Genomic DNA, 18,016 nt, shown 5'->3' on the forward strand with positions numbered 1-18,016 from the left:
GATATAAATGTTATTTGTCTTGTAAGAAATTACATACTCAGAACTAGGAGATCTTTAAAGAGGAAATTTAACCCAGGATTTAAAGAGGAACTCCAGTGAAAATAATGTAGTAAAAAAAAGTGCTTCATTTTTTACCATAATTATGTATAAATGATTTAGTCAGTGTTTGCTCATTGTAAAATCTTTCCTCTTCCCGATTTACATTCTGACATTTATTACATGGTGACATTTTTACTGTGGGCAGGTTATATAGCTGCTCCTAGCTGTTTTGGCTGTTAGAGACAGCTGTAAACAGCCATTTCCTGTCTGTGAACATTGTTACATTGTGGCAGTTTGCCCAGAGTACCGCAATCCCAGTGCTTCATGTGGGAGGGGTTTCAGCACAAAATCAGTCATACAGTGCCCCCTGATGGTCTGTTTGTGAAAAGCATTATATTTCTCATGTAAAAGGGGGTATCAGCTACTGATTGGGATAAAGTTCAATTCTAGGTTGGAGTTTCTCTTTAACATCCTCCCAATCAGTAGCTGATAACCCCTTTCCCTTAAGAAATCTCTACCTTTCCTCACATAGAGCATCAGGGGGGGTCTGTGTAGCTGATATTGTGGTGAAACCCCTCCCACAGTGTGATGTCATGGCCATGGTCATGACTGTTTCCTTTCGGGGGAACCGCATTGCATTGTGGGAAATAATGACTGTTTCCAACTGCCAAGCAAGCCATATCGCCCTCTGTGCATATGCATATCTATAAAAACAAAAACAACATTTGAGCCTATCACAATGTTAGTGGGCGTGGTTATAGATAATGGCAGTTGGTGCTGTCTAGTTTTTTCATGTCTGCCAGTAGTAAAGATGATGATGTGCAGGCTCATTGTGTGTGAATATCAATCATTTCTTTATCTCTCTTCTATTGTTTTACTTCTCGCTTTGTAATGTCTTGATTTATTTTTTTCCCTACTACTATTTTTCAGTGAAGTTTATTTTTTAAACCCTAGAAACCAAATCATCTGTAGGCTTTGCCTGCAGTACTTTAGCTTAGTAAAGGGCTAGAAGTGATTGGTTAGAAGGAAAGCCGTTTCCACCAGGCGTGCACTGGTCTTGCTTTCATTAGCTATCATTGGAAAGCAGTGAATCAGTGTGTTAACACTCTGAAACGTAATTGGATGTTTTTGTTTCAGGTTTGGTTTTCTAACCGGCGAGCCAAGTGGAGACGGGAAGAAAAGCTGCGTAACCAGAGGCGCCAGGCGGGCAGCGCTTCCAGTCACCTCTCTATCAACAGTTCCTTCTCCAGCAGCGTGTACCAGTCCATACCGCAGCCCAGCAGCTCAGGTAAGCAGCTGGAGACAGAGTGGTGGTCACTAACAGTTTGAGTGCTAGTTGTGTAATGTTGTCCGGTTTCTGGAGCTCTGCACATCTATGCAGATAAATCATTCGGGTACAGCTTCTGTATGAAAGTGCTGCCATGTCCCCCTACTAACTGTGTGATGTGCAGACAACATGCCAAACTCCGGGGGGCATTCATTTTATTTGAGCTACTTGGTGCACTGGGCACAAGAATGTGTGACCTCCCCCTTTCCCCACATACACATGTACACCCTATGTAGACGGGAGGGGAGAGAATGAGTGGGATAGCATCAACCAATAATTACACTACAGCGACCACTGGAAAGCTGACATCACCGGAGCACTGCAAGCTGGACTATAGCCTGAAATAGAATTTCAGACTTTGTACACTAGAGGGTACCTCAAGCCTTTGCCTGGACAGCCTGTAGGCAGAAATGGCCATGGTTACAAAGATCGCACCTATCAAGGGGTGGAATTTGTTAGGCTAAAAGCCAATAGTCTGTTCTTAATGGTGATGTGTTGGAAGCAGGAAAAATTTTATGAAGAGGTACTACAGTCTCAACATATCAAATTTCTTGTTGCAGGATCTATGTTAAACCGAAGTGAGGCAGCGATAACCAACAGCTATGGCTCCCTGCCACCCCTGCCAAGCTTCACCATGCCAAATAACCTCTCCCTACAGGTGAGTGTAAGACTGTCAGTTGGAATCTGCTTGTATTGGACATAGATGAAGAACACGGATGAGTCAGGCAAAAACAGCACTGGAAATGTGGGCACACCAGGCGACGCCATAGGCCATAATGGGAATTACTGCTCTAGCAGCACTCAGGCAGCAATTTGAGTGCCATCAAGAGACAGAGCCCAAATTACGATAAAAACAACACAATTTTGTTCGCCAGCAATATCTGGCAGCCAATTCATGCCAAATCACGACCACGGCGGCCTGGTGGGGGAATAGTAACTAACACTGCCAGGATTTTTGCAGGAGCAGGGGGAGACATTTTTTCGCTTCACCCTGTGCCCAACTTTCCTGGCGCATGTACACCACTGGGGAACTTGTGTGCCCGGCAAACCTGGACTGGAGTTTTGTCTTTAATAATTGATATTAGGTGGCCAAAGCTTGCAAGCTTTGCCGGGATCATATCAGAATAGAGTGGAGTTGCTGAAAAGTGAATGAGAGCTTGTACTTTTGTAGCTGCACGCATGCTATGCACCCACAGTAAAAGGTTATTTTTAATTAGTTCATGACAGCCTGGATTTATAATAAAATAATTTTGCAGGTGCAAAACACTATTACGCGTTTATATAATGCAGACTTTGCCTACAGTACTTGGTTTCGACGGACAGCTGCTGGCATCCGCCCCCATCATGTCCTGCATTGAGTTTAATGGGAGCGTTCATCTTAATGCATTTACCATTAATTGCCAAATGCTGTGGTCAACTAGCGTTGATTGCGTTTGTGGAGCTCACAATCTAATCCCTTCCTTAGCCTAGTGCCAATGTTGGGCTTGGCCAATGAAACTTATCTGTATGTTTTTGGCTGTGGGAGGAAACTGGAGTGCCCAGTGGAAACCCACGCCGACACTGGGAGAGCACCCAAACTGTGGACAAGAATCAAATCAGGGACTCTGGTTCTACAAGACGAGACTGCTAGCCACAAACCTCTGCCATCCAATAGGAGACAGTCTTATAAAAATCTAGTGCAGGTTGGCGGAATCACTTGTGTACTCTGCTATTTTCAATGGTCAATGAGATAAAATAATTCAAATAAAGAGATTTCTTATTGTTTTTAGCAAATATCAATGAAAAACAATCCCATATTTCATAGTCATAATAACTAGCATCTAACTGACCATCTCTATTCACCAACCATATGGTGGCCACACCCAATACAATAAAAGATTTGAATTTCCCATTTTTTTTAATAAAAATGATTGGTTATTCCAAGAACTTGATAGGTTTTCTTTTATTCGACTTGAGAAATCTGACCAAATTTTCAAATTTTTTTTGTATAAAAATCGGAATGGCAGATGTGATGTGTTCAATCAACTTTTTAGAAGATTGAATGGTGTAGAGTCGGTTGCCAGTTTCTTGATTTATAGATTCAAGCTATTTTTTTTCGGTGTTCTCAATCATTTTTTATTTCATAATTGTGGAAGAATTGAACACAACAATGACGACAACAACAACAACAACACATTTGTAAAAGGCTTTTTCCCTGAAGACCCAGAGTGCATAACCTTGTCTCAGATCAGTACATAGTGATGTGTACAGGGGAAAAAGTTATGTGATCATAAATGTCAGACTAAACAGGTGGCTTTTCAGTTTTGATTTAAACCTTTCCAGGGTTGGAGCTGTCTTGATTAAGTTTATGTGAGAATCCGCTCAGCTGCCTGCGCAGGCAGGCAGCCTTTTGACCATTGTTTAGGTTTGCTTGCTGCAGGACTCTGGAAAGGAGACCTTCTGTCAGTTGTGCAGCTTGTGTTGCTGAGGGATTTGCATACATTAGTCATGCAAATCCCTTACCTGCCTTCTTTTGATGACTGGCACTATAAAAGCATTCTGCTCCCAGAATGCTTTGCTGGACATTTCCCTTTCATGGTCTGTTCCTGATGGACACTCCTGGAGTGTCAGCCATTCCCGTTTGTTAAAGTTATCTTAGTGTAATTCGTGGGAATGCACTAGGCAGGTTCCCTAGTGCAGTTAGGATTGCATTATCTGTTTTGCCTGTTCCGTCTGTCTTGTGTTTGGATCGCACAAGCCCTAGCGTTAGTGGCTGTGGATCCTTCTGATTGAGTCTGGAGTGTAGGTTGGAACAGCGGTTGTTTCTGCCTACCTCATCTGTTCTGTCTCCTGGGATCGCGCTAGCCACTTTTCACTAGCGCTGTGGATCCTTCTGTTCTGTCTCCTGGGATCGCACTAGCCACTTTTCGCTAGTGCTGTGGATCCTATCTCTCGCTTGTCCCTGTTTTCGTGTGTCTGTCTTGTCTGCTACGGACGCTTGCTGGAGGCTCGGTGAGGTAACCGTTAAGCAAGCGTTCACGTCCTCTGTTTCATGTTTGTCTGTCAATGGTTAGTTAGGCGTGCTTGTCTCTATTGTGCTTATCACGTAGAGACCGCGCATAACCGCGTGCACTGTTGCGAATGAGTGCGGTGTTTGCGGTTAGCTAGCGTTTGTTATTTTCCGTATCTCCTCATTGTATGATTTGCTGTTCCTTTGCTACCCTTGTACGCTGTCCTGCTCTGTCTTGTGTCTCTATCGGCAATCGCCAATCTTGTGATTGCGTTCCCACTTTGTTTCCCCTGTTGTGTGTTCACTGTCGCTGGGTGGCGGCTAGTTTGGTGCACACACATACATCCTGTCCCTGTGCTCTTTCTCTTTAAGGGCTCTTCAGCCCCGTTTATCGGGTTCTGTACAATTCCCATCTGGCATCTGTGGCTGTGCAGCAGCGGTGTTCGCCTGCACTCCACAGCGCCATCTGCCGGTGGGAATTGCCCTCTGCGGGTGCATAGCACCTAGCCTGGGTTTCCCAAAATCATACGCTGGTGGAGGGTTTTCGTTGTGTCAGTGCGCGTCTTGTGCGCCGACCACGAAAACGACCCCGCCATCGTTACAGTTTGGCAAGGAATTCCATAGGGTAGAGACAGCATGACAGAAAGCTCTGGCTCCAAAGGTTTTTAGTTGGACTCTGGGGGTGGTCAAGTTATTGGATTGATCTGAGGTTGTGGGAGGTGTGACGCAGCTGCAACACATCCTTCAGGTATCCAGGGCCTGGGTTGTGTAGGGATTTGAAGCTTAGCATGCCAATTTTGAAAAGGATTCTCCATTTTATGGGTAGCCAGTGTAATGAGTAAAGGGTTGGTGTTATGTGGCAGTGGAGTGTGTGATACATCAGTTATATTTTTCAAATTATACAATCAATCAATTCTCAAAAAATTTAAAAAAATGTGAAAAACATTGTATGGGGTGTGGCCACCTTTAGTAAATCAGCCCCACTGCTTTCATGTTCCTCCAGCTTATATATGTAATCACAACTCTGCTTTTCACTGTGTACCTTTAGAGCTATCATCTTGGTGGATAAATTCATTGTCTTTATTATATGGCTTATTGTTATATTATCTCAGCCGGTAGCCAGCCAGACATCATCGTATTCCTGTATGATACCACCAAGCCCCGCGGTGAGTGTCCGCAGCTATGACGCCTATACATCTTCACAGCTTCAAAGCCACATGAATAGCCAGAACCTGGGATCTGGCGCCGGCGGCTCTACAGGTAAGAATGTTTTTTTGGGCTCAGGAGCTTCCTTCTTGATTAATACTGTAGTGTCTGATTGAGTTGAGTCCTGTGTTAACCCTTTCGGGGCCAAGGATGTAAGAGTTACATCCTCTGTGTGGCTGCCTGCTGATGATAGGACGTAACTCACGTCCTTGAAGTCCTGCCACTCCCGACACGATCGTGCGCACCCGAGAGGGGATATTAAGCTGTTATATGACAGCAGACATCTCTACTCACTGATCAGGAGCCATAGTGATTGGCTCCTGATCACATGATCACTACGATCACCGCCGATCATAGTGATCACTGAAGCACAACGGCGGCGGCAGCTGAAGGAAGAAGAGGATCCATTCACCTTACTAACACTCCCCCAGCAATCGTCGCTCCCCCTCTGCTCTGCCCGGCATCCATCCTCGCTCTGTCATTCAGTTCCGGGTCCTGGCTTGATGACGTCATTAAGCCGGGACCCGGAACTTAGCGGCAGTGTGAGGCTGCATGTCGGGGAGAGAGGAGGCAGGGAGAGCTGCTCATCGCAGGACCCAGGGAGGTGAGTAATTAAAGCTGCCTGTATTGGGGACACTTATTTATACGGGGGACACCCTTGCCTGACTATCTATATTGGCAGTACCTATGCCTGGCTACCTAAACTGGAGGGACGTGAGCCAGGCAAACAGCTCTGGTCCCGAGGGGGGTTGAATGGCCGGCCCCAAGTGGTTAAAGATAATGTTAAACTAAAACAAAAAAACAGATATGTATGGAGAGGTGAGGCTCTGAGTCCTATAGTCTCTCATGGTCTCGACATTCCAGCGATGTCTCCCCCGTTTGAATCCTCCTCTGCAGGACGCTTAAGAAGTCTTTGGGAGCCTGAATGCTCCCGAAGACGAGTGGCTCTATACTGAGCGCACGGAACAACGGGAATATGATGGGGACCCTAGAATCCCAATGATATATATGTCCTGTCCACCAGGGAGTACATCACTGGACAAGGAGTGGGTGCATATGACCATGTCTGTGCACCCGGCTGCAGGGTCATTTGATTGACGTTTTGTGCATTGCGGTGCGAGGTGATGTGATGGGAGCAGGGCACCGCACCACTAAGGCCTCGCTCACATCGGGGCCGTTTCTGTGCGCTTTTCACAGCGCATTGCCCAGTGCGTTCTGCAAGGTATTGATTTTCCCAAGTAATTAAATGTAGCTGTGCTGAGAACCAGCTGGTACTCAACACAGCAAAGACAGTTGAGCTGATAGTGGACTTCAGAAGGCGCCCTCCCACACTCGACCCAGTCTCCATTGAAGGCACTAACGTCTCCAGGGAGTCGACCGTCCGCTTTCAAGGTGTCACCATCACCAAGGACTTAAAGTGGGCCGAGAACACCTCCAAGGTCCAAAAGAAGGCCCAGCAGAGGTTGTTCTTCCTAAGGCAGCTGAGGAAATTTGGGATGCCGCGGGAACTGATGACGACATTCTATACTGCCACCATTGAGTCAGTTATTTGCTCCTCCATCGTCGTCTGGTACACAGGCGCTACCGCGAGTGACAGACTCAAGCTTCAGAGAGTTATCAATACCGCAGAGAGAATCATTGGGTCACCCCTTCCACCTCTGGACCTCCTACACACCTCCAGACTGCGGTCGAGAGCAAATAAAATACGGAACGACCCCTCTCACCCTGGCAGTCGCTACTTTGTCCGCCTGCCATTGGGTCGCCGCTACAGATCCATCCCCACCAAGACCATCAGACATCTAAATACTTTCTTTCCCCAAGCCATCCGCTTGCTGAACTCGAGCCACCACCCTCGAAAAACACACTAGACTTGCACTGCTGCCCATATCATATCATGTTGTAACCTTGTTAGGAAACGCTTGTTATCTTGTAATCTCTCTGCCGCCTAAACTATATTGTATCTATTGCATTGTCTTTTGATCTGTTTGTACTGTCTTTTCCGATCTGTTTGTTATAACAAACTATCCAGGCCGTGTGTTCCACAAAAAATTCCGGGTGCGATGTTTGTCGTACTCGGCGCATAAACTGATTCTGATTCTGGTTCACATCTATGCGCTGCGCTGAGCAGCATTACAAAAACGTAGTGTTGCATGCATTTCTGTGCATTGAGCTGTATAAAGCGCACATCATGCAAGTGAATGGGTGCGCTTTTTAAGTGCATAGAAGCGCGTACAAGCAATAAACTTACAGCAGTCCACAACCTCTTCCTCTCCAAATCTCTCACCATCCTCGCACTCACTAAGACATGGCTCACCCCCTCTGACTTTGCCGTAGAGGCTGCCCTCTCCTATGGTGGGCTTCACCTCAGTCACACCCCCAGACCAGACAACAGGACCGGGGGAGGGGTGGGTCTGCTCCTCTCCCCATCCTGCACCTTCCGTGTCCTCACCCCACCTACCTCCCTACAATTCACATCATTGGAGGCCCACACCATCCGCCTCTACCACCCCCTCCCTGCCATTGTTGTGGTCTTATACCGTCCTCCGGGCTCCACCCCACAATTTCTCGATGACCCTGCTTCCTGGCTCATTCACATCCTCTCCTCTGACCTCCCCACCATCATCCTTGGGGATTTCAATATTCCCATCGATGAAGCCCAGAACTCCGCTGTGACCCGGCTACTCACCATTGCCAACTCACTTGGACTAGTACAACACACCAACGCCCCCACTCACACTGCACGTCACACTCTCGACCTTATAGTCACTAAATCCACCGCTATTGCAGACCTTGACATCGCACCCTTTCCACCCTCAGACCATCACCTTCTCACCTTCAACCTCCTCACGGAAGGCACCTCCAAACTACTCGCCCGCCCACCTGGCCGATGGCAGAGAGACCTACGCAAGCTCAACCCTAGCGTCCTTGCTGACCCCCTCCATGCCCTCTCCTCCACTCTCCCCACCCTAACCTGTCCTAATCTTGCTGCAGCTCAGTATCGCCAAACTCTCTCATCAGCCCTAGAGAAAGCTGCTCCACCAATATTTCGCCGCAACCGACCCCCTAACCCCCAGCCCTGGCGCACTACCCATACTCGCAACCTCCAGAGGGAAACACGCGCCACTGAACGGAAATGGAGGAAAACTAGACTTAACCAGGATTTCCTACAGTACAAGGCCGACTTGCTGCAGTTCCACACTGCCCTTGCTCATGCGAAGCAGGAATACTTTACCAAGCTCATCGGAGCACAAGCTTCCAACCCCCGGCGTCTCTTTCACTTTCAACTCCCTGCTTAAACCCACCCCCAACCCTCCGTTTCCTCCCTCTCTGCCACAGATTTAGCCACCCACTTCACCAACAAAATTGTCTCCATCCACCAGGAAATATCCAATCTCAAATCTTCACCTCCCACCCCCTCCCAACCAGCTCCTCCTCCACCCTATCCTCCCCTCACATCCTTCACTCCTACTACCACCGAGGAAGTCATCCACCTACTGCAGACTTCCCATACCACTACTTCCCCCCTTGACCCCATCCCTTCTGATTTACTCCAGCCTCACTTCACGGAATTGGCCCCAGTCCTCACTACCCTGTTCAACCTCTCCCTATCCACAGGCACCTTCCCCTCAGACTTCAAGCAGGCCACTGTACTACCCCTGCTCAAGAAACCCTCCCTTGACCCCTCGCTACCCTCCAACTACCGTCCTATCTCCCTCCTCCCTTTGCCTCAAAACTCCTTGAGCGTCTGGTTCACAAACGCCTGACCCAGTTCCTCAATACCAACTCACTGCTAGACCCACTGCAATCTGGATTTCGGCCTGCCCACTCAACCAAAACTGCTCTCACCAAAGTGGTCAATAACCTTGCCTTAGCTAAAGCTGAAGGTAAATACTCCATTCTCCTCCTTCTTGACCTTTCAGCAGCTTTTGACACAGTAGATCATCCCCTACTCCTCCAGTCCCTCTAGTCCATGGGCATTCACGATCTTGCCCTGTCCTGGCTTTCATCCTACCTCTCCAACCGCTCCTTCACGACCGCCTTCAATGAGTCCTCATCCACCCCCAACCACCTCTCGGTGGGAGTCCCCCAAGGTTCGGTCCTTGGCCCCCTACTGTTCACCCTATACACATCCTCCATTGGCAAGGTTATCTCCTCCATGGGTTTTAACTATCATCTGTATGCAGATGACACCCAGATCTACCTCCACACCCCTGACATATCCACCACTACCATGGACAAGGTCTCCTCCTGTCTATCAGCCATCTCCTCCTGGATGTCCGCTAGGTTCCTGAAACTTAACCTAGACAAAACGGAATTTATGATCTTCCCACCCCGGACATCCATAAACCTCCCAGATGTGCATGTCACTGTTAACCACACTACCATTCACCCTACCTCTCAAGCCCGCTGTCTGGGTGTCACCCTGGACTCCGCACTCTCCTTCACTCCCCACATCCAAAACCTCACAAAGTCCTGCAACTTCCACCTTTGTAACATCTGTAAGATTCGCCCTTTCCTGACCTCTGCCACCACCAAACTCCTCATCCATGCCCTCATAATTTCCCGCCTTGACTACTGCAATGCCCTGCTGTCTGGTCTCCCTATGACCCGAACAGCCCCACTGCAGTCCATCATGAATGCAGCAGCCAGAATTATCCACTGCTCCCATCGCTCCACCATGGCGGATCCCCTCCTTGAATCCCTCCACTGGCTTCCTATCCAGTCCAGAATCAGATTCAAGATACTGTGTCGGACCTACAAATCTGTCCACAAAACCTGTCCAACCTACATTTCTGATCTTACTCAGAGGTACACACCTAGCCGCTCACTCCGCTCTTCCAATGAACTTCGCCTAACCGCCCCCAGCATCACCCAGTCCCATGCACGCCTTCAGGACTTCTCAAGAGCTGCTCCAACACTATGGAACTCCCTACCTCCACCCATTAGGGCAGCCCCCTCCTTCAACATCTTCAAGAAAGCCCTCAAAACTCACCTTTTCACTCTGGCCTATTACCCCTCACAAGTGCTCTAAACCCACAGCTGAACTCTGGTCTCCTACCTCTCGTGTCCCTACCTCTCCCTTTAGATTGTAAGCCTTTGGGCAGGGTCCTCCTCCTTTTGTGTCCAACCTGATCATGCACCTCCGTTACTGTGAACCCATGCTAGGCCTCATGAGCGAACCTAACTTGCTTAATCTCCATGCTTCCCTCCAGTGACTAAGCATTACCTTCTACTCATACTGTGCTGCATGATCTGATCTTTCTTGTATTCAGGTATTGTCATTTTGCTGTATGTCACCCCTAAATATTGTATGTATCCCTATTTATTGTCCAGCGCTGCGTAATATGTTGGCGCTTTATAAATACAATAAATAAATAAATAGATGCGCATGCGTTTTTTACCCCTATTTGGAAAAAAAATACATTTACATAGAAAAACAAAGCTTTATTGACAACTGCTACTGCTACAGTAAGCAAAACAAGTCTTTAAGAAGCGCAACGCACAGACAAGCGCATGCGTTTTTTACAACGCGCTTTCACGCGTTTCTCAGCGCAGCAGATGTAAACGAGGCCTTACTCACTGGCCAGATGAAAAACTGGTTTCAAAGAACCTTAGTGTGTTTGGCCATAATTAACTCTTTATAGCTCTTTCTCTTATGGCAACATATTATTTAAATCTGTTCTTTCTTTATTCAGGTCTGATCTCTCCAGGAGTTTCCGTTCCAGTCCAAGTGCCAGGAGGAGACCCGGACCTCAGCCAGTACTGGCCCAGACTCCAGTGAAGGGCACGATGCCCTTATTGATGCAGTTAGAGGGAGCCACCATGCTGTTATGTGCACGGACAACATGACTCAAAGGATTTTTGTTGCTGATGATGAAACAGAAGGACCCAACCATCTCCCAGCAATGACGGCTCCCCAGTCTGCAAATAAGAAATATATCAACAAAACACTTAACCTCAGATTGCCACTGCCAGAACTCTGCAGAGATCTTTTTTTGTTATAGTTGAAAAGCAAAGCTGAACTTTTGAAGTTAACTTGCTGACCTCAAGGGCACCTGTCACAAATGTAGACATTCTAAATTAAGCATATGGTGCAAAAACACATCCCCCAGGGTGACCTGCAGCGAAAACTGCCTGTCAGAATGATAAGTAAATCCAGAGATGTTCGAGATATCAGTTCACTGAAATAATATGCAAATTTCATCAACATGCCTCCCTATTGCTTCTGAACATAATGGGTTGACTAAAGCTGGCCACTAACGGTCCAATTTCTAGTGAAAAATCGTTCGAGCGATCAGAAATTCTGATCGGATTGGTTGTAAATAATCTCCATTGGTGGACCCAATCGATTATGAACGAGTGAAAAAAATGTCGCCCGAATGAATTTTCGTCGAATGAAAATTTGGATTTTCTTGGTGGTCGTGATAGATAGGAAGCAATGATTGGTTAGTTGATGGTGTAGTGAACGATTTTTCGTCCGATCAGAATTTCTGATCGCTCGAACGATTTTTCGCTCGAAATTGGACCGTTAGTGGCCAGCATAAGGCTGACCAACAGGAAAGCTCGCTCACACGTCCACCAGATTTCACTAGGCTGTATCTCTGAAACCAGTGAGTGTTTTTCAGGTTTAGAGCAAGTTTGATTTAAGCATATCTGGTTTTAGAATCCATGGTAGCCTTGGTAAAATTATTACACTCGATTTCCATATGTGGGTGGATTAGGACTCTGCAAAGTCTTTGTGGCTGTCTCCTTACACCTAAGTCTGTCATGTCAGCTGATCTTCTTGTGGCACCAAAACAAGGGAAAAAATGGTGACGGAAATGTTGGATATGTGGAGCAGGTTGTAGCAGATTTTGCAGAGAAATTTTAAAGAGAATTTTCTCTGCAGGTATCCCAGGGAGCATAGTGCTCAGTAATTGGTGAACCCAGAGGCCAATCAGGAGAGAGAGAGAGAGAGAGAGAGAGAGAGAGAGAGAGAGAGAGAGAGAGCTCCCTGCCAAACCTAATAAGACCTAGGAAGACTTTATTAACTCTACTTGTGATTTTAAATCATGCACCTTTGTGTTGTTTTATTTATATATATATTTTTCTTTGTTAACCACTTCCGGATCGCGGTTATTGAAATCTACTCCTGGTTTGTGACTGCTTATTCTTGCCGGGGCGTAGATTTCAATTACCGCACTCGCACAGACCCACCACTCTCGCTGATCTCTCTCTCGCAGCAGGTTCTTTCAGCAATTGGCCTTGTGACATTGCCTCGTCGGCCCCGGCTGCTGTCCCCCCCAATGGGGGGCTGCATGTACACTAGAGGGGACAGCAGATGGAAATTGGTTGCATCGTCGATCGGGCATGCTTTTGGTGGCACTGAATTTATCCGATTCAATAATAATTATCCAATTGGCTGGTCGAGCGGCCGCCACATCTATAGCTGTATGGCCACCTTTAGTAGACACCAAGGGTAAAATGAGCAGGAAAGAACGTGTCTGGCAGGGACACCTTATAGAAATAAAGAGCCAGACACACTTGAATTTTAGCTCCTGTTCTAATTATGTATCATTTTTCTGAGAAGGACTGATAATATGCAAATTTACCGGTGTTCTAAACCATAACCCCAGGCAGCAGTTTGTTATCTGCATCTGCCCTGTTAAGATAATTAAGAAGCAATGACAATCTCATTTTGTGGTGTTCTGCAGATTACAAGGTTCATATTCTTTGAAGTTTTAATACAAATCAGAACTTTTGGAGTACAATGACCTAGAGGCAAAACTGCACAAAACGGTGGAGGGGAATTTAGGCACAACATGTGCCGCCATAGCCTGTAATGTGAATTATGGCTATTGTGGCAAAAAGACAGTCATTTGGGCCCAGTCAAAAGATAGAGCCCAAATTACTTTATAAACAGCGTAATTCGGCCACCAGCAACATCTGGCAGCTGAATTATGTCTTACCCGAGTCCATGGTAGCCTGGAAGGGGAAAAGTAATTATCGCCGCTGGGACTGCCGGAGCAGGGTGAGTCATTTTTCGGCTTCACCATGCACCCAAATTTACCGGTGCCATTTTTGCATGTATGCCCTAGAGGGGTCTGAATGCTCAAATAGAATAACTAAGGTTCATCCATATACCTCATAAATTAATTATCAATCAATCGATAAAATATATAAGATGAAAAAACTCAGTGAAGCATCACATGTGCTGCTAATTTCCATAGTAGCATAACCTTGTGGGTACCCTAGGCAGCGATCTGCAAACTTGGATCTCCAGCTGTTAAGGAACTACAAGTCCCACAATGCATTTGCCTTTATGAATCATGACTGTGGCTGTCAAACTCCCGCAACGCATTGCTGGAGTGCCAAGTTTGCAGATCACTGCCCTAGGGGAAGTGAGCCAACGGTGCTATTCTGAGGGTGCTACAATCTGCACAGGACTGTCAGTATTGCTAGCAAATGCCTAATGGAACTAAATGCATGCTAATGCCTATCTTCTGTCACAGGATTTGGGCAGGAAGACAAGCATGGGCGTTTTTAGACATAGGCAAATGCCCAGGGTGACACCTGTAGGAAGGGGGCACCACAGAGTTATTCTTAGCACACTTTGGCCCATATGCAATTAAAGAGAGCCAGAGGTAAGTTAAAAAAAAAAAAATTAGGCTACCTGATCCGCAGGGCTGAACGGATCAGGTAGCCACAAAAACTGACACTCCCCGCCGCTCCTGTGGGCCGCAATGGCCCACTTTCACTTGCGTGACCTTTGGGTCACAGCGCTGCACTGAGAGACTGTGTTGTCTCTCATAGCATGCAGGGAGGCGGGGGAGCGGCAGGAGGCGTGGCCAGGGGGAGAGAGCGGCCCAATGGCAGCTCAGGACACCCTGTAGGAATGCCCCTGGTAGGCGTTTTAAACAGGGAATTCATCTGTTTACCTCCGAGTTAGCTACAAATCTTGTCGCTAAACTCGGAGGGCTATGGGGGGTGGGGGGGGGGGGGCAGAGAGCGGCGGTGGGGGGACACAGAGCCATGTCATTAGGCAGAGAACATCACTCTGTGTCCCATCTGCTCCCCCACCCCCACCCCTAAAGATCCACCTTGGGTTCTCTTTAACTTTTATCTCCTCAGATTTCTCCTAGGAGATAATTTTTCATTTATTTAAAGTGGACCCAAATTAAAAATACAAGATTTCAGAAATAAAATCTATTTTCTAAATTATGATAATAAATAGCAGCCTTTTTTCAGCTGCACAATGACAAATATAAAATATTTTGCATTTATTGGAGGAACCTCTCCCTTCCTTATATATTGCCAGGACAGAATCCGGCAGACTGGCGGAGGAGATAAAAAACAAAAACAAAACACAGGCTGCTACTGATGATGTCACAGGGAAGGTGATCTCAGTTTGTGTGAGATTTCACATAGACGACGCCCCTGTGAGGGAGGGTACCTGATGGCAAACACACCCATGATCTAAAACCTCCTACTAAGCTCAGAAGTAATGGCTGCCACCTGTATAACCCTAGTTATGATAAGACAAGGGTGAAATGCTTATAGGCTTGAAGGAGTGTTTATTTATCTTTGTATGTGTCAGAGTGGTGCAACTAAATATTTTTAATTAAAAAAATGTTTGGTTTGGATCCACTTTAAAGTAACTTTTCATCACTTTGCAATTGAAAAAGCACCAAAAAGTACTGCCAAGAGTATTTTCTTGCTTGTTGGTGGCTTAAAAGGCATTTTATTGATAAGAAGTGAAGATTCACATAGGAGAAAACATAGTAGAAAAAGTGAATCGGATTGGGCCCACTGCTTTATGGATATTATACATGCTGTTACGCCGCTCAGGAGGTTTTGTTACCTTTTGCCCGCTTTTAAAATAATTGTGCCTAATGGCTGTAAATCCTCTAGCTAGCACTAGGCTAGCTAGAAGAAGTCTCGGGCACCCTCCAGGGGCAAATCCAGGATTTTCAAGGGGGGGATTCCTGATAGGTCTCTTTTGGCAAGCCGCACACTACCGCGCATGCGTTTGCCCACAAAATCCACATGATGCACAGCATTTCTCCACAAAATACACACAATGCGCAGTGTTTCCCTACAAAATACACATGATGCAGTAGCGTTTCGCCAAAATATATATAATGTGGCAGTGATTAAGTAGCCAGATAACCCCCCTTTATTATGGATAACGAAATTACCCCACCCCTCTTTAGTATAGGTGACCAGATGACCCCCATTTATCACACAGGTAGCCAGATGAGGCCCCCCCCCCAGTTAGGATAAGTAACCATATGATCCCCATTTATAGTATATAGCCAGATAACTCCCCGTTCAGTACATTCCCCCTTGTATTTCGCCAGATCCCCCTTGTATATATGGCCAGTGTATATAGTCAGATCCCCTGTATATATAGCCAGAGATCCCCCCCCTGTATAAACCCATATACCCACTGTATGCAGCCAGATGCCTCCCCCTGCATATAGCCAGTGTATATAGCCAGATCCCCCTGCATACAGCCAGTGTATATATATAATCGTAATGTGGGCAGCAGCCATCAGAAAATAATCGTAATGTGGGCAGCAGCCAGCAGTCATCAGAAAATAATCGTAATGTGGGCTGGAGTCACCAGAAAATAATCGTAAAGTGGGCAGCAGTCACCAGAAAATCACAATGTGGGCAGCAGGCACCAGAAAATCGCAATGTGTGGGCAGCAGTGACCAGAAAATCGTAATGTGGGCAGCAGTCACCAGAAAATCGCAATGTGGGCAGCAGACACCTGAAAATCGCAATGTGGGCAGCAGACACCTGAAAATCGCAATATGGGCAGCAGTCATCAGAAAATCGTAATGTGGGCAGCAGACACCTGAAAATCACAATGTGGGCAGCAGTGACCAGAAAATCGTAATGTGGGCAGCAGACACCTGAAAATCGCAATGTGGGCAGCAGTCATCAGAAAATCGTAATGTGGGCAGCAGACACCTGAAAATCACAATGTGGGCAGCAGTGACCAGAAAATCGTAATGTGGGCAGCAGACAACTAAAAATCGCAATGTGGGCAGCAGTGACCTGAAAATCGCAATGTGGGCAGCAGTCATCAGAAAATCGTAATGTGGGCAGCAGACACCTGAAAATCACAATGTGGGCAGCAGTGACCAGAAAATCGTAATGTGGGCAGCAGACACCTGAAAATCGCAATGTGGGCAGCAGACACATGAAAATCATAATGTGGGCAGCAGACAACTAAAAATCGCAATGTGGGCAGCAGTGACCAGAAAATCGTAATGTGGGCAGCAGACACCTGAAAATCGTAATTTGGGCAGCAGACACCTGAAAATCGCAATGTGGGCAGCAGTGACCAGAAAATCGTAATGTGGGCAGCAGACACCTGAAAATCGCAATGTGGGCAGCAGACACGTGAAAATCATAATGTGGGCAGCAGACAACTAAAAATCGCAATGTGGGCAGCAGTGACCAGAAAATCGTAATGTGGGCAGCAGACACCTGAAAATCGTAATTTGGGCAGCAGACACCTGAAAATCGCAATGTGGGCAGCAGTGACCAGAAAATCGTAATGTGGGCAGCAGACACCTGAAAATCGTAATGTGGGCAGCAGACACCTGAAAATCGCAATGTGGGCAGCAGTCATCAGAAAATCGTAATGTGGGCAGCAGACACCTGAAAATCACAATGTGGGCAGCAGTGACCAGAAAATCGTAATGTGGGCAGCAGACACCTGAAAATCGCAATGTGGGCAGCAGACACCTGAAAATCGCAATGTGAGCAGCAGACACATGAAAATCATAATGTGGGCAGCAGACAACTAAAAATCGCAATGTGGGCAGCAATGACCAGAAAATCGTAATGTGGGGAGCAGACACCTGAAAATCGTAATTTGGGCAGCAGACACCTGAAAATCGCAATGTGGGCAGCAGTGACCAGAAAATCGTAATGTGGGCAGCAGACACCTGAAAATCGTAATGTGGGCAGCAGACACCTGAAAATCGCAATGTGGGCAGCAGTTACCAGAAAATCGCAATGTGGGCAGCAGACACCAGAAAATCGCAATGTGGGCAGCAGACACCTGAAAATCACAATGTGGGCAGCAGTGACCAGAAAATCGTAATGTGGGCAGCAGACACCTTAAAATCACAATGTGGGCAGCAGTTACCAGAAAATCGCAATGTGGGCAGCAGGCACCAGAAAATCGCAATGTGGGCAGCAGACACCTGAAAATCACAATGTGGGCAGCAGTGACCAGAAAATCGTAATGTGGGCAGCAGACACCTGAAAATCACAATGTGTGCAGCAGACACCAGAAAATCGCAATGTGGGCAGCAGTTACCAGAAAATCGCAATGTGGGCAGCAGGCACCAGAAAATCGCAAGGTGGGCAGCAGTGACCAGAAAATTGTAATGTGGGCAGCAGACACCTGAAAATCGCAATGTGGGCAGCAGTCACCTGAAAATCGTAATGTG

The 18,016-nt window shown here is 46.8% G+C and overlaps 1 protein-coding gene across 1 annotated transcript in view; it reads left to right on the forward strand.

Moving 5' to 3' along the window:
- Positions 1-17,583, forward strand: part of LOC137521734 (paired box protein Pax-6-like) — a 101,938-nt gene extending 84,355 nt beyond the window's left edge. Inside the window, exons 5-8 of the mRNA XM_068241398.1 lie at positions 1,177-1,327; positions 1,927-2,024; positions 5,468-5,615; positions 11,258-17,583. Coding sequence (XP_068097499.1) covers positions 1,177-1,327; positions 1,927-2,024; positions 5,468-5,615; positions 11,258-11,343 — 483 coding nt within the window. The 3' untranslated portion in view covers positions 11,344-17,583. The remainder of the gene's footprint in view (positions 1-1,176; positions 1,328-1,926; positions 2,025-5,467; positions 5,616-11,257) is intronic.
- The last annotated feature ends 433 nt before the right edge of the window (positions 17,584-18,016 follow it).

The sequence above is a fragment of the Hyperolius riggenbachi genome, chromosome 6 (genome assembly GCF_040937935.1).
Source record: "Hyperolius riggenbachi isolate aHypRig1 chromosome 6, aHypRig1.pri, whole genome shotgun sequence".
In the NCBI taxonomy this organism is placed as follows: Eukaryota; Metazoa; Chordata; class Amphibia; order Anura; family Hyperoliidae; genus Hyperolius; species Hyperolius riggenbachi.